We start from the raw sequence: 21,630 nt of genomic DNA, 5'->3' as shown, positions 1-21,630 counted from the left end.
CTTCTTCAGCTGTCTTTGTTTCTTTTTTTTTTTTTTTTGTTTTTACCAAAACTCGTTTGGCGCACTGTGCGCGGCGGGCACTTAAAAAATTGCATTGCCCGAGTCTGCCAGGCAGCGTCTCTGTGCCCCCGTTTCAGAGTCCGTCCCAGTCTTTTGGCCGTTGTTGAGTTGTTATGGCGTCGCATTTTCAAAAGGGAGCCCCACAGTCAACGTAATGCTCCGCTTACTTCCTCGTAAGAGCAAATAAAAAAAAATAAAAAAAAACATTAAATTCAAGCAAAGGCAGCAACAAGAAACACATAATACACACACATCGAAGCTTTCAATTTGCACAAAAACTTCACATAAATTACATAAGATGCCCAAAAAAAATAAACAATAAGAGTGAAGACCAACTTACAGAAGATACCAAAAAAAAAATCGGGCGTATTTCCAGCTCTAAAGGGAGCAGCCGAAACTGGTTAAGTTTTTTCCCCTTTTTTTTTAAATTTAAATTTTTTTTTTTTTTTTTTTTATTGTTACATTTCGGGCACCGCAACGCAACTGACCAAGTGACCTTGAGCCAGGCGCGCTTATGCAATGCCATCTTCAATCTTCTGACAGCTGCTGGAGGAGCTCTTGCTGGACCGCACGACAAATTGCAGTTGCCGTGTGAGTATTGCAAAATGTACAAATTTGAAATACAGAAAGCCCAAGATCGCATCTCAAATGCACAAGCGACAGCGACAGCGACAACAACAATAACTTGTCCCATAACCGAAAAGCCAGATTCAAAAGCCCAAAACGACGCGCTTTCTGCGCCGGCGTCGCTGCCACCTTTGCTGTCCGTATGCGCGTGTGTGTGTGTGTGTGTGCTCAAGTGTGTTATAAAAGCAACTCCACCTGGCTGCCAACAAGCCATAGTACAAAGTCTACTTGCAGCGTGCAGAGCTCGCGAATAACCCATCCACAACTTACACATCGAAAAAGAAAACAAGACAAACAGAAAATGTTCAAATTCGTGTTGTTTGCCAGCCTGCTGGTCAGCGTTGCCCTAGCCGCACCCGTGAGTGAAAAATAATAAAAAAAATAATGGCAAATATTACATTTGGGATTTAATAGTTGCATTTAAAAAAAACAAAAACAAAAAAACTTGTTGCCAATTGTTGGCTAAGAGTTAGGAGCGCACGCATTTGGGCCGCTTGGTGCTGCGATCTGTTTCGCATTTCTCGAAGCTGCCGCACTTGACATTGCCACAGTATGTGCCCGTGGAGCCAGCTGCAAATAGAATAGAACAATTGCTATTTCCAGTTAAGGCGCCCGGCTACTACTCACAGTTTTTGCTGCCAAAGGGCGAGCTATCGGCGCCCGAGTTGCCCAGCAAATTGGGCGATGCACAGCTGCGTCCGTTGCACAGATTTGGACAACATTTGCCGCCAATGGCGCTGCACTCGCTGTCATGCAGGCACTTGGGCGTGCAGTTTGTCACCTTGGTCGATGAGGGGCAGTCTGCAAAACGAAAACAGGCAATAAAGTTGAACTCCAACTGCTCCAGCCATTATGGCCATGACTTACCGCCGGCCGCCAGTGTAACAGCCACACAGGTGCCAATCACCGCCAGCAACAATAGCAATAAACCAGGCTTGGCTGCAATTACACAGAGAGAGAGAGAGACGAGAGAGCGTTATTGATAGTGTCTGAAAGTCTCGAACCGTCGATCTACGTGCCCATTTTCCTCGTATCTTTAGTTGAACGTCCGCTTTGTGGCTTTAGTCAGCAGCGACTGGCGCCGGTTCGGCTTTATACTTTTGCCCAGGCCGGGCCGTACCGTACCGCCTACTACCCGAACCAGTTTCAGGCTGCTGTCAATTTTGTCGCTTTGTCTCGTGATTAAATGCACAAAAACACCAAGCAAAAACAATGACAAGCTAGAAAGAAGAGGCTTTCTTCGGCACGCCGAAGTTTGCATACACTTTCTATACTAGCTTTTTTTAACCGAAACCTAAAGACCAAAACTGATCGCCAGGCAATGTTTGCCTCGTTGTGTTACAAATTCCACGCGCATATTGTAATACTTTCTGCTAGGGTATTCAAGCTACGGCATTTATCAATTTGAATTTGAATATATACAGCATAGTCTCAAAGCTGCGACTAGGTACATTCGCAAAGAGCGCTACAAATTTAAGAATCACATCACATCATAATCAAGATCAAGAATGTCCAATGAAAACTCCCTGAGAAGTTGCTGGCCTTTAGCCGCAATATCAAGAATTTTCAATAAAAATCCATGAGAGTTATCTTACTTGACAAAAGCAATCATTTATTATTCAAATTGAGCACATTTCCCCAGGTGCTTGAATCCGTCAAGCTTTGCATATTAACACTTCGGCTTATATATTTTATGTATTTTTTAAAATGTGGGATACAAAACATATCATAACATATAACTTTACATTATCTCCTCAGAAAACGACTAAACATTTGAAGTTCTCTCTTCAAAATGATGCGAGCACCATATTTCCCTTATAGCGGGGGCCATTAAAATAAATTTTGTTTTAGGAACAATAATATTGAATTAACTAATTTATCAGTCAAGCACTTGAAATGCCGCGTAGTGTAGCTCATATTGTTTACTTGATAAACCGACCTGAAGTGAACAGCTTCGACATATCTTTCAATTAACATTTCCGCTCATGCATTTAAGCGTTGTGCCCTCAGCGACATAAGACAAATTAAAAAAAAAAAGCATGTTTTATTCGTCAGTGCCGAACCAATACCCTGTATGCAGCATCGCGTTAATTCACAAGCTTTGTTACTTAAACTCTTGAGAAGGAAAAAGAGTTATCCCAACGAGAAACTTCATGCCAAATCTTGATATTGTAATGCTTGAAAGATGCATTATCAAAAAACGATATATATCAATCATTTGATATGGTAACATTGATAAGAAAATCATGGAATAAATTACCTTGTTCTGGGTAATTCGAAGCTATCTATGTCTCACTTCTCGCTCTGCCTGTTACACCTGTAGGACAGGAAGCTATATACCTTTCTATCCAATAGCAATAGGTACAAGGTACAAAAAGCTTGAGGCGAAACGTAAAATAAATGCAAAACAACCAAATCGCAACGAACTCGTTTATGCAACCTCCACTGTGAGAGACCCTCAGTGGGAGGTCTTTTGAAACCGAGAGTGACTCACAGAGTCGTTGTCACACTCATATTCCAAAATCTAACGTTATCGATAACTACGAATATTTACAATGTAATCAATTTTGTTGAAAAGACAGCTGTCTGTCTGTGCGACTAGATGCTAGATAATGACTTCCCTAGAAGCAAAATGACTTTATGTTCATCTAACTCTCTAACTGCAACCTATTATGTTTTCTCTTACTCGCAGGTCGATGATCAATTAAATGCCGAAGATCAGAAAGCTTTAGAGGCAGAGCAGAATGCAAGTGCCCAATACGAGTTTAATTCTAATATCAATGATCACATAAACGATGGAGCAATACACCGCGAAGAGGTACGCGACGGTAGTAAGGTGACCGGTTCCTACAGCTACACCGACGGCTTTGTGAGGCGAACTGTTCACTATGTGGCCGATGAGAATGGTTACCGTGTGGTCAAGGATGAAATGCAGGAGATCGGTGATGGTCCCGTATTCAATGAAAACGGTCAGGCCGATGTGCAAGGCTCGCTAATTGGAATGTACTCGATCAAGCTGGACAACAGCAGCGACAAGCAGCATTACAAAGGCACCAACGAACACCTCTAGGCAATCATTCAGCATGTCTAAAGGAGGGTTTCTAACATTTAGAAAAGAACTGAATACAGTGTAAAATAAAAGTCAGAACAGGTCTTAACTAAACTATGTTGTTATTGTATTAAAAGTCAAGTAAAAACGAAAATCTCTCAAGAAAAATGATTGTCTACTTTGCGATCTTATAATCTTTCGATCCTTTCACTACTAAGTGTTAAATTAAATATCCTAAAATATCCTTGGGTCAGCATGTATCTTATATTTGCTTCGACCCGACAAAGTATATCAATATTTTTTCTTTTGTCGAAGTCGTTTGGATCAGATAAGATCATCAGATTGGTACCAGAAGAACTATTACGCTTCAAGGAGGACTTCGATTTTCATAGCTCCTCCGACCCCAAAAAGTACATACTATGTTCCTATTCCGAGTCAATATGGTCGATATTTTCAAACTTATGCCTCAGTTTTGAAACTATCTTGATACAAAATTGGCTTACATATATAAGTGCACATAAAGATCGGACTTTTGAAACATGCAGCTTCCCTAAAAACGATCTGTCCGATAATATTATATGTGTGTTATTAGACTATTATGCCCTAAAATGCTGAGACTTTCTTAAAACCAGTTCAGTTCAGTTAAAGCTACATTTTTAATATAAAGCATATTGTTAGACAATTTGTATCTAAAAAGCATATGGACATACACATAACTATATCGCAGAATTAGTATAACACGTAAAATATATTCGAGGACTAAACATCTTCCTGCACGCACTCCATCGAATTGTTGGCCGATTGGGTGATGATCAACGCCTTTTCCGAGTCGGTCAGATTGATGAACTTGTGCTTGGACTTGAGCTCCTGCTGAATGGACGAGAGTAGGTCCGGTGAGCCGCGACCGGGCTTCAATATCAGACTATCCCGGTTCATATGGCCTGCCTGCTGGAGGCCTTCAGCGCAGCCAACCACGTCCTGGGTTGGCTCCACAATCGTCTCCATTTGCAGCGACTGTCGCTTGCGGCGCACCCGCTTCGAGCCACGTGTAATGAGCACCACAGCGGGTGATTCATACGGCAGCGCCTGGATAACAGTTTGCAGCAGCTTGGGCGGAGTCTCGGGCGTTTTGGGATTGCCAATAACAACATCAGCCTGCAGAGCGCTACGAGCGCGCTCACGCTCCTCCTCCTCGCGCTCGCGGGCTGCATTCTTACGCATTAGCTGTCGAGCGCGTTTCTTGAGGATCGCCTGGGCATTTGGGTAGTAGGCAATCACCTCGTTGAGGTCCGACTTGGAGAGCACAAACAGATTGGAGTAGCCCTTGGAGCGTACATCGGCAGTGCGGCGATCCGCACCGTTAATTCCTAGCAGACTGATTTCTCCGAAAACGGAGCCCTCGGTTAGTGTGGCCAGGACAACATCGCTGCCGGGTCCGCCCATGACTTGCACCTGCCCTAGCTTAACGATGTACATCTCGCGGCCCACTTCGCCCTTGCGGCAGACAAAGTCGCCTGGCAAAAAGGTCACAGCGCGTAGCTTTAGCACCAGATCCCTAAGCAGAGCCTCCTCACAGTCGGCGAAGAGTTGCACCTTGGACAGGGTTTGTATGTGCACCGAAATGGCAATGTCCGTCTTCAGATTGATGGGCAGCGCATCCAGTATGTTCGATTCATCTGAGAGAAAGCTCGGGACACTTAATAAGACTTTAATTCGAGTAAACGTTAGCAAAGGTTACCCAACGTGCGTTGCTGCTCCCACGTGAATTGAAACCACATTTTAACTCGTGACTGCACTTCCTGCGAGAGATTTAGACGCCTCATATACTCAAGCGTCTCGTCCTCCAGCTGACGATACTCGTGCCTGTTGCGCGTGGCCGTTGAAATGATGTCCCTTATCTGGCCAATGAGCAGAGCGAACACAAATACGCCCATCAACCAGGCGACCGTCATGAACACATATTCGCCCTGCCGTTCCGGCTTCGGGTTCTTGCCAATCGAGGTCGCCGTCTTGGTGGCAAACGCAAAGCATCTCACATATGGATGACCCTTGCCGCTAAATACCCAACGATTCTGGCCCAATCCCTGATAGTCGCTGTACGCATAATAGAGGGCGGCCGTTATGTGAATCATATAGAGCATATACGTCAACGTCTTGGCCACGCGCACCTGTTTGAAAACGATTTGGTATTGAGTCGCTTCTATGAGCTGGGAACGTTGGGTCAACTTACGAAATGTGGCGAGGAGATGACACGATCCAAAAGTCGAAAGACTTCCCAGAAGCTTTGTATCTTGAAGAAACGCGGGAAACGCAACCAAACAGCTCCCGTGCCATACTTCAGATAGAAAAGTTCCAGGGGCAGCAAGGCGAGGAGATCCAGCTGTCGAATAAGCCGATTGCAAAACATTAATAGCAGTACTTAAAAGAAGCTTCTCCTATAGAAGCTGAGAAATATCTTTTCAAAACCTTTCTAGAAGAATTACATTACGTAATTTGGGCCAACTTACCTTAAATTGCAGCTTTCTCATGTAGTTTTTGCGCGTTAGATTCTTGTTCTTGACCCAAAAGCCCTCAAAGAGATACATGACCCGATGCTTGAAGAATACCACATCCAGCAGATAAATGATATCCGCACAGAAATCGCAGGCGAGCCAAATGTTTGTATTCTCCTTGGTTTGAAATGGAAACGAAGCACGCAGAGGAATGACCCAAGCATTGTAGAGGAACGACAAAGAGACCACACACAGCCAGGAAATGTAGATCTTGCCCTGTGGATCCAGAGTGCGCTCATCATTGTTGGCACCGCACAGACTCGAGCACAGCCAGACATTAGAGCGCGGCGTGTCCGCCTCGAAGAGGCGTCCGCGATGCGGCGACTGTCCAGCGGGCACCAGGCGCACCTTATGTCCCGGCGATGGATGTAGGCTCTTGGTGCTCGCATGCAGCGCCGCCTGTGCTGGCGGGGGTGTGGGCGAGCTGGCGCTGCTTGAGGAGGGCGTCGGCGGCAGCTCAATGCGCGACTTCACCTTGTTGGCGCGTGCCGTGAAGCGGCGCACCAAATGACGCACTTGGTCGCGCAGGAACTGCTGGCCCTGCGAATCCAGGCTGCCCGTACTGCTGGGACGTTGTTGCTCCAGGCGTGCATTTGTGTCCGCCTCCACAACGGCGACAATTTCACTCTCGTTCAGCGAGGAGGAACGCGTGGTGCGCACATTGCGATCGTTGTTCTGTTGCTCCGGTGATTCATTGTAGCAGATCTGCACGTCCTGTTCGTCTTCATCCTCCATGGGCTGTGAGCTGCGGTCACATTGATCTGGCTCCAGCTGCTGTGGTGCTGGGTCCAACAGCACCTGTCCGGTAGCACTGCGCAACTCCGCCGCACGCTGCTCGGCCACAGGGTCGGGTTCGTCCACGGCGCCCGGCAGAGGTGTTCGCTCCACATATTGTGGATGCAACACTCGCCGTACACTGTCCGGACTGACCAGCGGCTTCTCGTGCTTGAGTATGTGCTTGACCAGCGCATGGGTGCTCTCAATGTTGCTAATCTGACCCGAACGTTCCGCATCTACGCATCCAATGCGTCCATTGCGAAAGTACAGACGCGATTGATAGAAGCGAGGACTATGTGGCCGCTGGCGACGCTGCGGTGCCTTGTAGGCATTTATCTTGAAGCTGATCCGCTTGGTCGGGCTGGGTGTCTTATTCTCCTTGTCGCGTTTGCGCTGACTAGTTGTCACCTGCTGCTCTGCCTGGCGCTCCTGCTCCTTTTCGCGCTGCATCAATTGCTCCGTGGCGCTAACAAACTGTTCAATCTCCTTGATATCCTTGGAGATCTCTTCCAGGCTGCGTCGCACATGTGCCTCCTTCTCGCCCGGCGTCGAGTAGCGACGCTGTGGCTCCGGCCGCGTATTTATCACATTCCTCATAAAAGCATGCTGCTCCAGCGTCTCACAGAAACGCGGCGAGGGCGGCCTCTTAGCCTGGCCAGGTAAGGTAGCCATGCGTTTAAGCTGGCCGTGTGGCTGTGGCTGTGGCCGTGCCTGTGCCTGCAACTCGTCGTACTTAAAGTTTTCCAATATGTTTGGCGATGACTTCAACAGCGCTCCAGTCGCCTCCGTGTCGAGCTCCGCGCTGCGCTGGTTCAACTGTGAATAAAACAAAACTTGACTCGCGTTTGTTCGCACTGTCAACTGGCCCCCTCTGACAAGGCGAACCACCAGCGGGCAGCACGCAAATGCAATAAAAAAAATAAAAAAATAAAATAAAAAAGAAACTGCCGTGCCTTGCATGCTAATTGCCTCGGGACGCCCGCACAATCATTTCGAATCGATTAAATCGAGCAGCTCCCCAACGCACCATCTATCAGACAACAGACATCAGGCAAGGCGTGTGCTTGTTTTTTTTTTTCTTTTGTCCAGCGAAGGACATTCAACCAGCTCCATTTACAACCTGGTCTACAGCCTGAGAACTCAGCTCAATAATCCTTAGACTCTACTTTTGTTTTATAATTACTGAAAATATCTAAACGTGCAGTTCCAATGCAACGCTTGCAAAATGCAATGATAATTAGAAGATCAAACGAGAATGAAAGGCTGTCGTCGGCACACCGAAATTTTAATACCCTTGCAGACCGAACCTTTTCATAATGCAAAGCATTATTGCTCGTTGAAGCACAGGGAAACTAGCTAATGTCGAGTAAGGTTAGGATATCTAGATAATCGATTGTGCCTATGGCAGCTACATGATATGGTGGTTCGATCCTGCCGGCTCCGACATATGTACCGCATGCAACAGAAAGAGGGACGCTTCCAACATGACGATAGCCTTAAAACTAAGAAATTAGTTGGAAACAGATAGACTGGCAAAGGGACATGGGCTCGGCTGTTGATACAGATCAAGAATATATATACTAAATGGGGTCGAAGGTGTCTCCCACCACACGTTACACATTTCGAGACAAAATTATAATACCCTCGCTGCAAAGGTATAAAAACAGTTTATTTTTCAATACAATAATATTAAATGTTGCTTTGGCATCTATATGATATTGTGATCCGATGTTGATAAGTTTTTGTTATTTGATTCAACTAGTACATACTTAATAAGATACACATATTCATTTGTGCGGGCCTTAGTATTTTCCACATGTCTGCAAATTTCTACCTTATTTTCGATTTCTCGATTTATTTGTTTTGCGATTTTTGACATATAATTTTCCAAATGGAATTTTATATTCGAATACCTCACCAGCCTGGTACGCATGCACCGAACACATGCCAGATTGTTTCTTTGTTGTTTCTCTTACCTTGCGAAAGCGGCCCATGCTGGCCATATTGTTGTTGTTGTTGTTGTTGTTGCTGTTGCTGTTAATTTTCTTGCGAGTTCACTGCCAGTTCAAAGTTCAGAGTCGCGTCGCTTAGTTTGCCATTTGCCGTCTGTAATTAAAGTAAAATTGTTGCGTGGTACACGCGGCGTATGATTAATGCAAAATGCCACTGCGCCGTGTCTAATCAGTCTTATCAGCTGCCCCGCGCTGGCATATGCTTTACATTATTGATTTTTCCCAATGCTGCAGTTGGGATACAATCTTTAATCTTTTCAACAGGTGTGCGCCTTGCAGGAATTTTCTTATGCATACAGACCATTTAAATGACGTCCGATAGAACTGTTTTAAATATTTCCCGAATCCTTCTGCTTGCTACAATTGCATTTTGTTGCATGCACCTACTACGCAGCCACAAATGGCCGCAAATGTAACAGAATTTTGGACTCACCTTCTTGCCAGCTGGCAGCCAACAAACTAAGCGTTGATAATAAGCTGGCCAGCAGCAATGGCAGCAGCTGACTTGGTCTTGTTTTGACCAAAGGGATGGCGCACGCGTGGGCACCGTGGTTTGAAATTGAATGAAAAGCTTTGCAGCCTTTTCTAGCTAACTTAACCAATGACATGATTTTTATTTGGCAATACTCAAATATGTATTACCTCCTATGAAAAATTTAACAATTGTATTCATAAATGTTCTCAAGCACTTTTAGATGCCAATTTTAGTCAGATGAATTGAAGAACATTTAAATGCTAACCGACTGTTAACAGAGATAATAACATAAAAGCCCGCTGTTAATTAAAAGCTGCCGAGCTTCCGAGCATGCAGAGCTTTGTCGAGCTTTGTTTGAATTAGTATTATTATATTATATAAATTACAATTCCTCGTGCAACTTTATTTAAACATAATTTAAAAGTAGTTGTCAGCCCGGCAGAACAAACCTACTTCAACTTATGCTAATTTGATTTTATTGTTATTTTGTTGTAAGTTTGTATCTAGGTAAAAACTAATTAAACATGAGAATAATAATTTAAAAAATATAAGAAAAATGGCAATTCAGAAAAATATTCAATTGTTATATTTAATAAGAAACAATATAAAAGTAGTTAAGAAATTTCTATTTATATTATGTAATTAAATCTAATTTCTCACTTCAATATTTTGACATTGAAATAAATGTACACCTTTACTCATTCTCCACCTTCTGCTCATCATTTAAACATTCAAACACAATTTTCAAGTTTTTAAATGTTTTTTATTTATATATTTTTAAATAATATTCCGTTCAGCTCTACATTTACAATTACATATTTGTAATATTTGTTTTTGTTTTTTTGTTTTTTTTTTTGTTGTTTTTATCATTTGTTTTTTTTTAATTACATATATATATATACTTATGTATATATTAAAATGTATATATAACTTGTTGGATTGTTGGTTTAAACTTTATAATTTGTATGCAAGTTAAGTGAGAACGTCTGCTAAAAGGACGAATAAAGGAATCGTTGGACGCAAACATCTCAGAACTCAATTCTTTGGACACTGCGCATCATCAACTGATCCTATCCAACGTTTCCCCTACAAACTGTGGAACGCTATGCACAAACATTTACATTAGATGCCGCGACAAAACAAAAAACTAATAAAAAAAAAACCTCATGTGCAACCAAATGGAGAGCCAAATGGTGCTCAACTTGGCCAACTTGAGGAATCTGAGAAACGCGTTAGAGTAGATACATACATACGTACAAACCTATAAAGAAACAGTTGCTAGTTTTTGTTTTGTTTTTTATGTTTTGTTTTGGTTTTTTTTTTTTTTTGTTTGTTTTGTTTTTTCTTTTTTTGACTGAAAATTATCTTGTAACTTATATTATGGTTCTTGGTGTGTGTGTGTGTGTGTGTGGTTGTTTGTTTTAAGTGCATATTTAAAGGTTTAAGGTTTTCTTTTTTTTGTGTTTTTTGTGTTTTTTTTTTCTTAATTGTTTTTCATTTGTTTTATGTCACTTAAAAAATTACATTAGTAAAATGTATTTTAAAACTGATGCGAACGTTGCCATTGCATTCGCCTTAGCACATTACTCGCTCTCATCCTCTTCGTCCTCCTCGGAGGACTCTTTCTTCTTGGCCTTCTTGGCGGGCTTGGCGGCGACCTTCTTTCGCTTCTTGGGCGCACCAGAATCGGTGCCGCCATTTGCCTCATACTCCTTTACCGCCTTATTGTAATCCTCCTTCATTTTGATGGCTTTCTGTTCCCATTCCTAAAATCACAAGCATCCATATTAATTGTTGAATAGTTCAACAGTGGATGCATCACTTACGGTTTTGTCTTTCAAGCCGCGCCACAGCTCACCGCCTCGCTTGGCAATATCTGTGACCTTGCTGCCGGGATTTTCCTTTTTGATCTGTTCGCGGTTCTCATTGAGCCACAGCATGTACGCTGACAGAGGACGCTTCGGGCGATCGCCGCTCATGTTTGCAGTTGGTTTTTGTGGATTTACGGTGGTTTAATTGGAATTGGGTATTTGCTCCCTCAGAGTTTTGTGTTCTGTAAACGAATGAAAGGAAATGCTTAGTTCAGTAGACACAACTAATCCCAAAAGTCGAAGGCTTTCTCTTCGAGTAGGCTTTGAAAATGTTGTAGAAACATGCACAAACGTGAATGGTGACAGTTATATCAAAACCTATTCAAAATAAATATAATTTATATTAATTAACTACGTTCATAAGATTTACAATCGAAAAGCTAGCCAGCTTTTTTTTCTCTGTCAATATGTGTGCCACTTAATTAAAATACTTTTCAGCTAGCAATAAACAGACAGGCAGCTTACCGAAAATCCCTTAAATATTCAATAATTGCATATCGGAATACACAAACGCTCATCAAATATTCGTGCATTTTGTGAAGGCAACTGTACACAGCTCATACGTCCACCCGCCCCCGCCCACACACACACACACACACAGATACACACACCTGCACGCTTCGACCATTTTTATATGCACATAAGCTCGATTATTATGTGCGCATGTATTTATGTATTTTGTACATAATTTACTCAATTATGAAATTGTGTACAGCAGCAAATAGGAGTTCAGTTTTCGGACCAATCCACTGAAGTAGTTTATATACCACACCTGTACATATGTAAAACAAGGGCAATGCACTTTTAAATAGCTGCCCAGTAAATAAAGTGCTTGCATATGTCCTTTGCATATGCCAGCACATAAAGCCCAATATTGTCATTGACTTCTGCTTTTTCGTCAAGTTGTAAAATTCTCTAGCAGGAATGTCAGACGTAAGAGAAAATAGTGAATTAGCCCATAAGATAAAATATATCAGCATGCAGCTGGCCATGCGTAAATTGCTTAATGAATAAGCCGAAAACTGCGTATACGTTATGCAAATGTTGTATGTGTCAGCAGCAGCATCATCATCATCATCTACATCATCATCATCATCATCAACGTAGTCATTGTCGTCGTCAGCATCAGACAATCGCCTCCATGCACTTGACCCAAATACTGAGAAATACTGACAAATAACGCAACGCGCACGAGAAAGCGACAACGAGAACAACGACGACGACGATGCTGGTGCTGGTGCTGGTGCTGATGCTGACGAACAGCTCCAGCAATTGGGTTAACAAACCACTGAACTGAGCACTAGCACAGAGGGAGCTCAGCACGATAAATCAACAGTAGCCCGGTTGCTAGTTGCGGTTGGGGTAGGAACGGGCAGGTAGCAGGTGGAAAGGCTGAAGTCATATCAATCACGAAGACGTATTCCAGGCACTGGTCAGTCAGCAACAAGGGCGCATATTAGCTCAATGCAACAAGAACAACAACGACCACCTACGCTGTGTGTGCGTGTGTGTGAGTCGGTGTGTGTGTGTGTGTGTGCAGCAACAGGAAAATGGCGGCAAAGTTGTTGCTAGACCCACGCGCGCAACTGATACGCCCGCAGAGTTGCGCCACCCCCAGCCCACAGCCCGCAGCCCACACCCACGCAATATAGACCCGCACAGGAACACCCACGCAATGACATTGTCAATGTCCCCCCCAAACACGAGGCAGCAACACGTGATGCACAAAGCAAAAGCAGCAGGGAGCAGCATCATGGGTTATGCGTTGCCATGTCAGCAACGGGGCATGGGTGACGCCAAAAGATTCCTCCGATGCGCACGACACATGTCGGATGTACACGTAATGCATGCGTACAGGCGCCCGTACTCATATATGTATATGTATATATAAATACACCATGATGGGTAGCTACCTGCAAAATCGAAAGCGAAACACATTTGTCTGACGGGAAGCTGCGAGTGCATGTGCGTGGGCGTCTGCATGTGTGTGTGTGTGTGTGTGGGTGTGTGTGTGTGTGGGTGTGCATGGATTGCTTGTAGGAGCTGTCAGCAACTGAAAGGTGCAGAAGTAGGTAACTAGGCAGCTACGACCGCTATTTATGTGTGTAGCTTTAACATTAGTAGGTTCCGGGAAACGGGCACTAATTAAGCTCGGAAGGTTAAGCTCTTAGTAAGAATTAATAAGCACGTAATTAGGATGACATTTTGCGCTGCGCCAAAAGATATGCAATATATAGTTTTTTTTTTTATGGGGTCGTTAGAAGGTTGACTTCCCGAAACTGTATCTGTTCAAATTCTATTTAGTGCTTTGATGTTATAAACGAATAAACTTAAAGATATTTTTCACGATTTTGCAAAAATGTGAAAATACGCTAAGCGCTCGAATGTAGGAACGTTGAGAAATAATTATTGAAATATAGCTCATATTTTTGGAATTAATTAAAATTTAAGAGTAATTTCAAATGCAAAATGCAAATTGATTTGAAAATCAAATCTTGGTCCTAATACTAAATTCGTTTTAGTGTCAAATGCATTCAAAGTTTTCTACCACATTTTTTATAGCATACTTTTTAGGGCAGCCAATAGAAAATGTTTGAAGGCACAAAGGGAAGCATTTATGGAATATGTGCTCTCCTTCTAATAAGATAGTTCAATCATTTACTCGAAGTAAACATACAACTGCAGCTTGATTCAGAAATTCAAAATCTGCCCATATATGGCGAGCCACTCGCAATGCGATTAGTAGCCATGGCAAGGTAGATTTCTAATTTCTAATTAATATACAAACTCAACCACATCATAGAAATCGTTGTCATCATTTTGTTGGTCATATCGTTAACATTCACGCACATTGAAAATGTGCGTAGGTGTTTGAGCTGATTATTTGGAGCTAGAACGGAGCATACTCGGTGGACGTTACGCATACGCAGCGTGGTACGACTAGCCACACACACACACACACAGCCATGCATAATAGATAACTAGCTGGGGACAACGAAACAACGAATGAAAAGAAAGTAAAGGACAACAAATGATATTAAATAGCATACAAAATGAGGCAGGCACGGCATTATAGCGTTGATCTAAAATTGAAAAGCAGCCGACGCCAACGCCGACGCTGTCGACGCAGCTGCTGACGTCGCTGCTGCCGTCAGCGGGCAAAGTCAAATGGATGAAATGTGAAATTACTGAAAGGAATACAGTTCACACATACAAATACAAATACGCACAGGCATAAAATTACCGCTGCCTCTGCTTATCTCTGCTCTCTGCTAGTGTCTGTATGTGTGTGTGTGTGTGTGTGTGTGTGTGTGTGTGTGTGGCATTTTTAATGCCGACAACGCAACTGCTGGCGTCGACAGCGCTGCTGCTGCGCGCTTGCTGGAACACTCAGTGGTTGTTGTCTGCACAGCACACTACAGCACGGCAGTGTAACCAGCCGAGCCACCCGAACCACCCAAAAACAACGAACCCAAACTGTAAAATTGTTGCCTGAATACGACTTTCAGCTCGAGCTTGTGCGCAGTGACAGCATTTTAGGGTAGATACTTTTACAGGGATTTGCGCAGTGGATGTCGACGGGGCAAACAACCGTTATATGTGGCTATATATGTATGTATGTATTGATATACATACATATATATATATATATATATATATATATATATATGTGTATGTGTCCCTCTGTCTGTGTGTTTCTATGTGAGAGCGTACAGTGGTGACTTTTTATAACTTGCTACAACGTTTGCCTGACTGATATCATTTGTTTGGGTTTCTGACTAAACTTTTTCGAAAAGTGTAGTTCGCAGTGACTGTACAGTTGTGGCATTAATTATGAGCATGCTACTATATTGCTTTGATTTCATTGCAGAGTCCTTGATTGGAAGCCACAAATTTTTTTGCTAGACCAATTTATACCTAAAGAAATGCTATCTATCTATTTACTGGAAAGCTATGCGATTGGGCTATTACATTTACAACACCTTTACAAAAACAACACTTTAAACAAAGTCTTGTATACCCAAATCACTTTTTTGTATCAAAACAAAACACACAAAAAATATATGTAAATGCTCATTTGATCAAGATCTCCGCGATTAGCTAACAAAAGGCGAGGGTATAATTTCAGAGCGAAAGCTTTGCCAACAACAACAAGTGCATGCACCAACACATGCACACATTAACACATTAATCACTTGAAAGGCGATGATCAGCAAGCGACAACAAGCGGCAACAACAATAACGAAGGCTGCACGAACGCAGTCGACGTCGTCGCGAGCTTTTGACGTTTGCGGCAGCGCTTTCAGCTGACTTTAAAAACAGATCTGCGAATCTCAATCAATTAATTAACACACAGGCCGCCCAATAGGCGGCAAAGTTCGTTTTGAAGAAGTGTAAATGGTGGAAAAAAAAAAAAGCTCTATAACCGAAAATTACGGAACACGGCCACCGAAATTGCCCGCACTTCTGCTCTGTTGCTCTCTTAGTGCAGGTTGTGTGTCAAACTTTTGGCGCCATTTTTAGTTTGCGTTCGAGTGTTCGCGATACGAGTGCATAAGCAAATCGCGCGCGAAACCAACAAAAAAAAAAAAAAAAAGAAAACAAATAAACAATAGAGATACACAAATAACACGCGGAAGTAGAGCTAGAAAACGGACAACTACAGATATGATAAATCAATTTGTACAAAAAAAGCTGAAACTAAAAAAAAAAACTAAAAAATAGCTTGTATGCACATTTGAAAATTGAAAATGTCTACATAATTAACCAATAATTATTGAAAGCTCTGAATAAATAACTAACTTTGCATGCAAGCATTTATCGTTGTTAATAATTTGAGAAAAGCTCAAAAGGAGAATGAAACATGTTTTTATAACGTCACAAAACCAACTACTTCTGAGAGAAAGAGAGAGCACTTGAGGATCAGCATTGCCTGGCCCTTGTTGTGTCCAGTTTATTACAATGAGATGTTAAATGTATTTTATTTTCCAGCCTCTAAAATAGTCAGGTTGAGTCCACTAAAGCCAAACTCAATTACTAACCACATTTCACGGTCAAAGACTTCAAACTTCGTCTACACGGGGAGAATTCATTCCGCCGGGCAATTTTGTGCACGCAGCTGCAAAATGCGACTCAAGCAAAATAAACATGGGAAAATGGCAATGGGCACGGAACGGAAGGGGGAAAGGGTAAGGGGATTGGGAACGGGAATGGGAAACGTGACCACCGATAGCCGGCGCGACTTGGCGACAATTGCAACCATGTGATAAGGCAGAAGACGCATCGCAGTGAAATGTGAAATCAACTGATGCCTGAACACACAATGCACCAGAGGATTAGGCAGCAAGTGCACACATACTCACGTACATGTGCCTCAAGAATGCGCCAAGGGAGCAACACTTAGTGCAAGACCCACTAAAGCCATCGACAGGTGGGTGGCAGCGGCGGGCGCCAACCAAGTCCGGATCGGGCCTGGAACAATAGCTGAAATCGAAAACGAAATGCAAAGCAGAAGCTCTGAACAGCTCCAAAATATCGTGTGGACGTGTGGGGCCGTCGGATGTGATTACAGTCGCGGTTAATAATATTGAGCAAACACTTGGCATTATTTCACAACTGATAATTGTTCATTTTAATATCAAATTTAAGACTATTTATGTCCAATCCAATAAAAAATAAAAAACATAAGATATGTTTATAATTGAAAATAGTTTATATAAAAATATTTCAAATTATTAAAGCCCCCATTTATATATAAGATGAGAAAATAACTTAATTAAACACTGATTTTGTCTGATGAAATGTTAATTATGAAATATTTTAGCTGATTTACATAGATGTATTAAACAAACAAAAAATCAAACCAATAATCGCATAACCAATTTGCAACGGGCCAACGAACATTTCAACTGTTAATCAATTAAATTGATGATAACATCGGACAACCATTCCACACTAAACTAAACAAGAAGTTGCAGCTCCGCAAGCATTTTGGACACCAAACGAATATCAAGCCTGTACTAACTAATTTGACGCACACTGTAAATGGACGCCCCATGGGCCAAACACTAAACGCCAGTGTAAAAATTATTACCCACAGACGCCTAATGAAAAATACTCGTATTTCTGATATCTACGTACTTTGCTTTGGCTGCCGCTGTTGTTGCTGTGTGTTTACACTTCACTCTTGGCCCGGCTCGGTCTAGAAATTTGCTTCGCACTGGCGCTGGCACTGGCACTGAACAACACTCTGAACGCTGAACGCTGAACAAAATGTACGGCGAGTGTCTATAGAAAACTGAACTGAACTGAAATTCAACTGAAGCAGCTGTACCAGCGCAAAGGCAAAGCAAAGGCAAAGCAAAGCGAGGCGAGGCGAGACGAAGCGAAGCAAGGCAGGCAGCGGGCAGCGGGCAGCGGGCAGCAGGCAGCAGGCAGCAGAACAGAAGCAGAAGCAAAACATACACACACGCAGAGGCGAACCGAACGAACGAGTGAACAGCGAGACCATCAAATAATACACAGAGCCAGAGACCCAGTGAGCGCAGTACAGGCAGGCGGCAGCAAAAGTATCTGTATCTGAGAGTCAAACAGCCAGCCAGGCAGCCAACCAACATAGAGCACTGACGACGACGACGACGACGACGACGGCAGCAACAGCAACGACGACGTTGACGGCAGCGGGCGGGCAACGAGCAGAGAGAACGCAGGCAGACGGGCCAGTGTATGTAGTGGCCGACAGTGGTGGCAAATTACGTGCGCACAGCTGCCGCCTGCTGAGTGCGTGTGTGTGAGAAAAATAATTTGCGTTTTTGCGGTGGCCGCAACAGTAGCGTACCAACAAAATGAACTGACAACTCTATGGAATTTGTACAGCGCATGCACAGTGCTGTCGCTGAATATTGGAAGACTACTGGAAATAAGGGAATAATCGCAGGGTGTATATAAATTAAATTGATTTTTTTTTTTTTATCAGAAAAATTGTAAATTGCACGCAATACAGAAAACTTATTGGGAATCAGCAAGCAAAATTTCTATAAATATGGGAAATTAATATTTAATTTTTTGTTCCACTATCAGTAAAATTCGGTTATTGATAAGACAAAATTATGCTTGGAAGCGCTTAAAAAAACGTATTTAGTTTATTCATCAAAAAGTATTTGAAACTATTGATAATGTATGTATGAGGTATGTATGCTGCAATTATGCTCATACCCTACACCAATGTAAGCGCCCACTCTTTTGCCCTTGTTTCACATGTAGGCTCGCGCATGTTCAACTATTTTTGACGCGACTGTACGCGCTCTGGCTGCTTATTGCTTCAGCCATATAAAAAGCATGGAGCGAACAAGCTTTGTGCGAACGAAATGCCAGTAGCATTTTGCCGCGGCAGCAGCGGCGCCGCTGCCACTTGCCTGCACCTTCCCCTCCCCCCCCCTACCATCATTACCCCTCAGTTTTCCATACTATCCGCCATCATGTCATGAACGTAGTCGTCGTCACATATAACCAAATATGCCGCCCACTTACCGCCGCCCCCCGCCCCCCTCTCCCTACCACTCTTTGCTAGCCCACTAACACCCCCAACCCCCTACGCCATCACTCACGCGCTCAAATCTACAATAAATGCCTGGCATCAGAGATACCCCTCACCCCCTAAAGCCTATGTTCAACCTCAAAAGACAACAACAAATTGTGTTTTCTATATATTTTACAACACTAGACAAATTTGTTGCATTTTTAACAAAATGCATCCAAAAAAAAAAAAAAAAAAACCATTAGATATTAATTCGTTAAGATCAGTATTATTATTATTTAAGTTTTGATTTGTTGTCGTACTTTATTTACGTGCAAAATTTCTATTGAGTAATCAGCAGGCGATTTGGCAGCGCATTTTCAAAAAATAACCGTCAATATTATGAGCGCGCGCATTCAAAATTTAAATTCAATACCAACAACAATAACCAGAAGACGACGACGACGACGACGACAACAACGAAACGGAATCGTACAGAAGAGAGCTCTACAATATGAATATAGCTGGGTCTTTGGTTTGGCCAGGCCAGGCTATGCCAGGCCAGGCCAGGCCAGGCCAGGCCGGGGCCACCTTTTGCGCTTTTGATAGCCCCATACGCCAGAAATTGGGTCGTTAGTTTATTTTGCAAAATTTATATAATAAATGGCCGCAATGGCGGCGCATTTTGGTCAATTAATTTAGTTAAAACAATGAGAAATCAAACATAGTGAGACACTTTTCACTCACCCGTAGAAAAATGTCGCGTAATTTACAATTTTAATTGTAGGCTTTCGTCGATATATCGACTCGTGGTTATATTTTGTGCACTGGCGTATTGCCTGTTGTTTGTTCACTTTATAAATTTTCTTCTACTAAAAACTCAAGTCAGTTGTGTTTCGCTGTGCTCTCGGTCGCTGTATCGGTCTCGGTTTGTTCAGCGTAGTACGTACAGCTTTTGCCTTCAGTGGAATATCAAATACACAGAATGAATGCCAGGCAGCCAGCCAGTCAGCCAGCCAGCAAGCCAGAGGCAGAGACCAAGCACCAAGCACCAGTATGCGAGTACGACGCAAACGCAGGCAGTGAAAATGTATCTGTATATGTATATTTTGTGTGCGTTACACTGTCCATGTGCGTGCGCTCGTGTGTGTATGTGTGTGTGTGTGTTTGTGCGGGCCTGCATGTGTGTCTGTGTGCCGTTCATTCGCTCGCTCGGTACGTTTCGTTGGTTTGTTCGCTCTACTATGTGCGCAAAGCAGAGGCAACAGCTACACACAGTACAGCACACACACACACACACACACACACAGATACACGCCAGCGTCACATGTACGTGTGTATCTGGCCTGGCCCCGCTTTCAATGTGTGTGTGTGTGTGTGTCTGTATGGCTGAACAAAAATGTTCGTTCGTTATATGAACACACGGCAGCAGCAGCAACAGCAGCAGCAGAGGCGGCGGCAGCAGCAGCAGCTCTTGGATGAGAGAGGGGAATATGGGGAGTTGCGCGGTGAGGCGGGCCAACGGCAACCGGCAATGGCAACGAAGCACCAGCACCAGCCACAGCACTGAATATGGCCGCCTGCCTGCCTGATATTGTGGCTGGTTTGCTCTGGCTTGCCCTGCGCCAAACGGTTTAATTCACAATCCCAAGTAGTTAAATTCAAATATTTTATGGTAGTAGCCCATGGGAAATGGGTTTAGAAAATCTTGAAAAAACCAAATGAAATTTTAGAAAATGTTCTAAATAATAGCACAATAGCTATGGAAGCAATTGAAATGGTTGAAACAAATGACATTTTATTTAGAAATTTTAAATACTAGAATTAAGTATTGCGAGATCATTCAGTTTCTAGATTATTGTTTTAATACTTCAACAAATTGAAAAAAGAAAATCTCGTTTTTCCTTAGATTCCTATAGTATACATATATGGTAATATTTTTGTTCCGACTTGGAGCTAAATTTCAAAATTAATTTCTTTTTTATTAATAAAAAAAAAAATAACTTTCGTTACAATACAAACTTTTTATCGAAACTTAACATGTTTTGATTCGAATATTTATCAAGTACAGTGGAAATAAACCCAGTTCTGATCATGTTTAAGTTAAAATTTTAAATGAAGAAGAGTATATTTTGAAGATATTACCCGATCTAAAAGTCAACTAAGCAACATTTATATAATGCTCGGCTGATTTTTTATCTTTACAAATAAAAATAAAAACAAGTCGAAATTATTTAGTGTTAAGCCATATTTAAAGCTGGATTGGTTTAAAGTATTAGATAGTTTACTAAAATATCTGCAACTTCATATAAAAACCATAGAGGCTCATCGAGTGTAGCGCACAATGATTTTCGACCAGTTTGAAGCATTTCGCTTGTATGGCTCTGGCTACAGTACGAGTATCTCGCTCTGCTGAGCCCACAGCCGCAGTCAGAGTACAGCCAGTAGCAGAGGCCCGCAACGAAAGTACGTATGAAGCAAGCGAGCCAACGAGCAAACGAGTGAAATAGGCAGCGGCATATGCAGAGGCAGAGGCAGAGACAGAGGCAGTCGCAGTGGCAGCGGCAGCGTCAGAGGGGAGGGCAGGCAACGGCAACGGCAACGGCGATGACGGCGACTGCGATGTATCTGTACGTGTCGTTGTCGTGTGTATCTGTATCTATGCGAGCAAACAGCACACAGCCCCAAAAC

At 42.8% G+C, this 21,630-nt stretch overlaps 5 protein-coding genes across 7 annotated transcripts in view; 2 read left to right on the top strand and 3 right to left on the bottom strand.

Annotated features, from left to right (window-relative positions):
• Nucleotides 1-21,630, top strand: part of HmgD (High mobility group protein D) — an 80,060-nt gene that overhangs the window by 46,250 nt on the left and 12,180 nt on the right. The window lies entirely within an intron of this gene.
• On the top strand, nucleotides 886-3,904 carry Cpr51A (Cuticular protein 51A). The gene is made up of 2 exons (XM_002049673.3): nucleotides 886-1,045; nucleotides 3,380-3,904. Exons 1-2 carry the CDS (start codon nucleotides 989-991, stop codon nucleotides 3,755-3,757), a joined length of 435 nt encoding a protein of 144 aa, XP_002049709.1. The 5' UTR covers nucleotides 886-988; the 3' UTR covers nucleotides 3,758-3,904.
• On the bottom strand, nucleotides 1,080-1,851 carry LOC6625898 (waprin-like protein). Its single transcript, XM_002049674.4, has 4 exons — nucleotides 1,707-1,851; nucleotides 1,555-1,626; nucleotides 1,315-1,488; nucleotides 1,080-1,257 (listed from the first exon to the last, which is right to left on the bottom strand). Exons 1-4 carry the CDS (start codon nucleotides 1,708-1,710, stop codon nucleotides 1,157-1,159), a joined length of 351 nt encoding a protein of 116 aa, XP_002049710.2. The 5' UTR covers nucleotides 1,711-1,851; the 3' UTR covers nucleotides 1,080-1,156.
• On the bottom strand, nucleotides 4,374-9,571 carry CngB (Cyclic nucleotide-gated ion channel subunit B). Of its 2 annotated transcripts, XM_015173911.3 has the most exons (6): nucleotides 9,511-9,571; nucleotides 9,042-9,171; nucleotides 6,244-7,881; nucleotides 5,967-6,116; nucleotides 5,475-5,904; nucleotides 4,374-5,412 (listed from the first exon to the last, which is right to left on the bottom strand). In XM_015173911.3, exons 2-6 carry the CDS (start codon nucleotides 9,066-9,068, stop codon nucleotides 4,496-4,498), a joined length of 3,162 nt encoding a protein of 1,053 aa, XP_015029397.1. In that variant the 5' UTR covers nucleotides 9,069-9,171; nucleotides 9,511-9,571; the 3' UTR covers nucleotides 4,374-4,495. The 2 variants fall into 2 exon arrangements, with proteins under 2 accessions (XP_015029397.1, XP_070065974.1); XM_070209873.1 differs by lacking the exon at nucleotides 9,511-9,571 and having other exon boundaries at nucleotides 9,042-9,478.
• On the bottom strand, nucleotides 10,803-19,922 carry HmgZ (HMG protein Z). Of its 2 annotated transcripts, none has more exons than XM_015173910.3 (3): nucleotides 19,687-19,922; nucleotides 11,379-11,605; nucleotides 10,803-11,318 (listed from the first exon to the last, which is right to left on the bottom strand). In XM_015173910.3, exons 2-3 carry the CDS (start codon nucleotides 11,529-11,531, stop codon nucleotides 11,136-11,138), a joined length of 336 nt encoding a protein of 111 aa, XP_015029396.1. In that variant the 5' UTR covers nucleotides 11,532-11,605; nucleotides 19,687-19,922; the 3' UTR covers nucleotides 10,803-11,135. The 2 variants fall into 2 exon arrangements, with proteins under 2 accessions (XP_015029396.1, XP_002049712.1); XM_002049676.4 differs by lacking the exon at nucleotides 19,687-19,922 and adding an exon at nucleotides 17,565-17,720.

This window comes from Drosophila virilis, chromosome 5 (genome assembly GCF_030788295.1).
Source record: "Drosophila virilis strain 15010-1051.87 chromosome 5, Dvir_AGI_RSII-ME, whole genome shotgun sequence".
Classification (NCBI taxonomy): domain Eukaryota; kingdom Metazoa; phylum Arthropoda; class Insecta; order Diptera; family Drosophilidae; genus Drosophila; species Drosophila virilis.
This window is presented reverse-complemented; position numbering and strand designations above follow the sequence as displayed.

What these genes read in the sequence shown, in the direction of transcription:
- Cpr51A (XM_002049673.3), top strand. Translation starts at nt 989, where the DNA reads ATGTTCAAATTCGTGTTGTTTGCCAGCCTGCTGGTCAGCGTTGCCCTA. An exon ending in GCGTTGCCCTAGCCGCACCC is followed by an intron (nt 1,046 to 3,379) that starts GTGAGTGAAAAA and finishes TCTTACTCGCAG; the next exon opens with GTCGATGATCAATTAAATGC.
- CngB (XM_015173911.3), bottom strand. Translation starts at nt 9,068, where the DNA reads ATGGCCAGCATGGGCCGCTTTCGCAAG. An exon ending in GCATGGGCCGCTTTCGCAAG is followed by an intron (nt 7,882 to 9,041) that starts GTAAGAGAAACA and finishes TTTTATTCACAG; the next exon opens with TTGAACCAGCGCAGCGCGGA. An exon ending in TCATCTCCTCGCCACATTTC is followed by an intron (nt 5,905 to 5,966) that starts GTAAGTTGACCC and finishes GTTTTCAAACAG; the next exon opens with GTGCGCGTGGCCAAGACGTT.
- LOC6625898 (XM_002049674.4), bottom strand. An exon ending in TGTTACACTGGCGGCCGGCG is followed by an intron (nt 1,489 to 1,554) that starts GTAAGTCATGGC and finishes TTCGTTTTGCAG; the next exon opens with ACTGCCCCTCATCGACCAAG. An exon ending in GCCCTTTGGCAGCAAAAACT is followed by an intron (nt 1,258 to 1,314) that starts GTGAGTAGTAGC and finishes TTCTATTTGCAG; the next exon opens with CTGGCTCCACGGGCACATAC.
- HmgZ (XM_015173910.3), bottom strand. Translation starts at nt 11,531, where the DNA reads ATGAGCGGCGATCGCCCGAAGCGTCCTCTGTCAGCGTACATGCTGTGG. An exon ending in GCGGCTTGAAAGACAAAACC is followed by an intron (nt 11,319 to 11,378) that starts GTAAGTGATGCA and finishes TTGTGATTTTAG; the next exon opens with GAATGGGAACAGAAAGCCAT.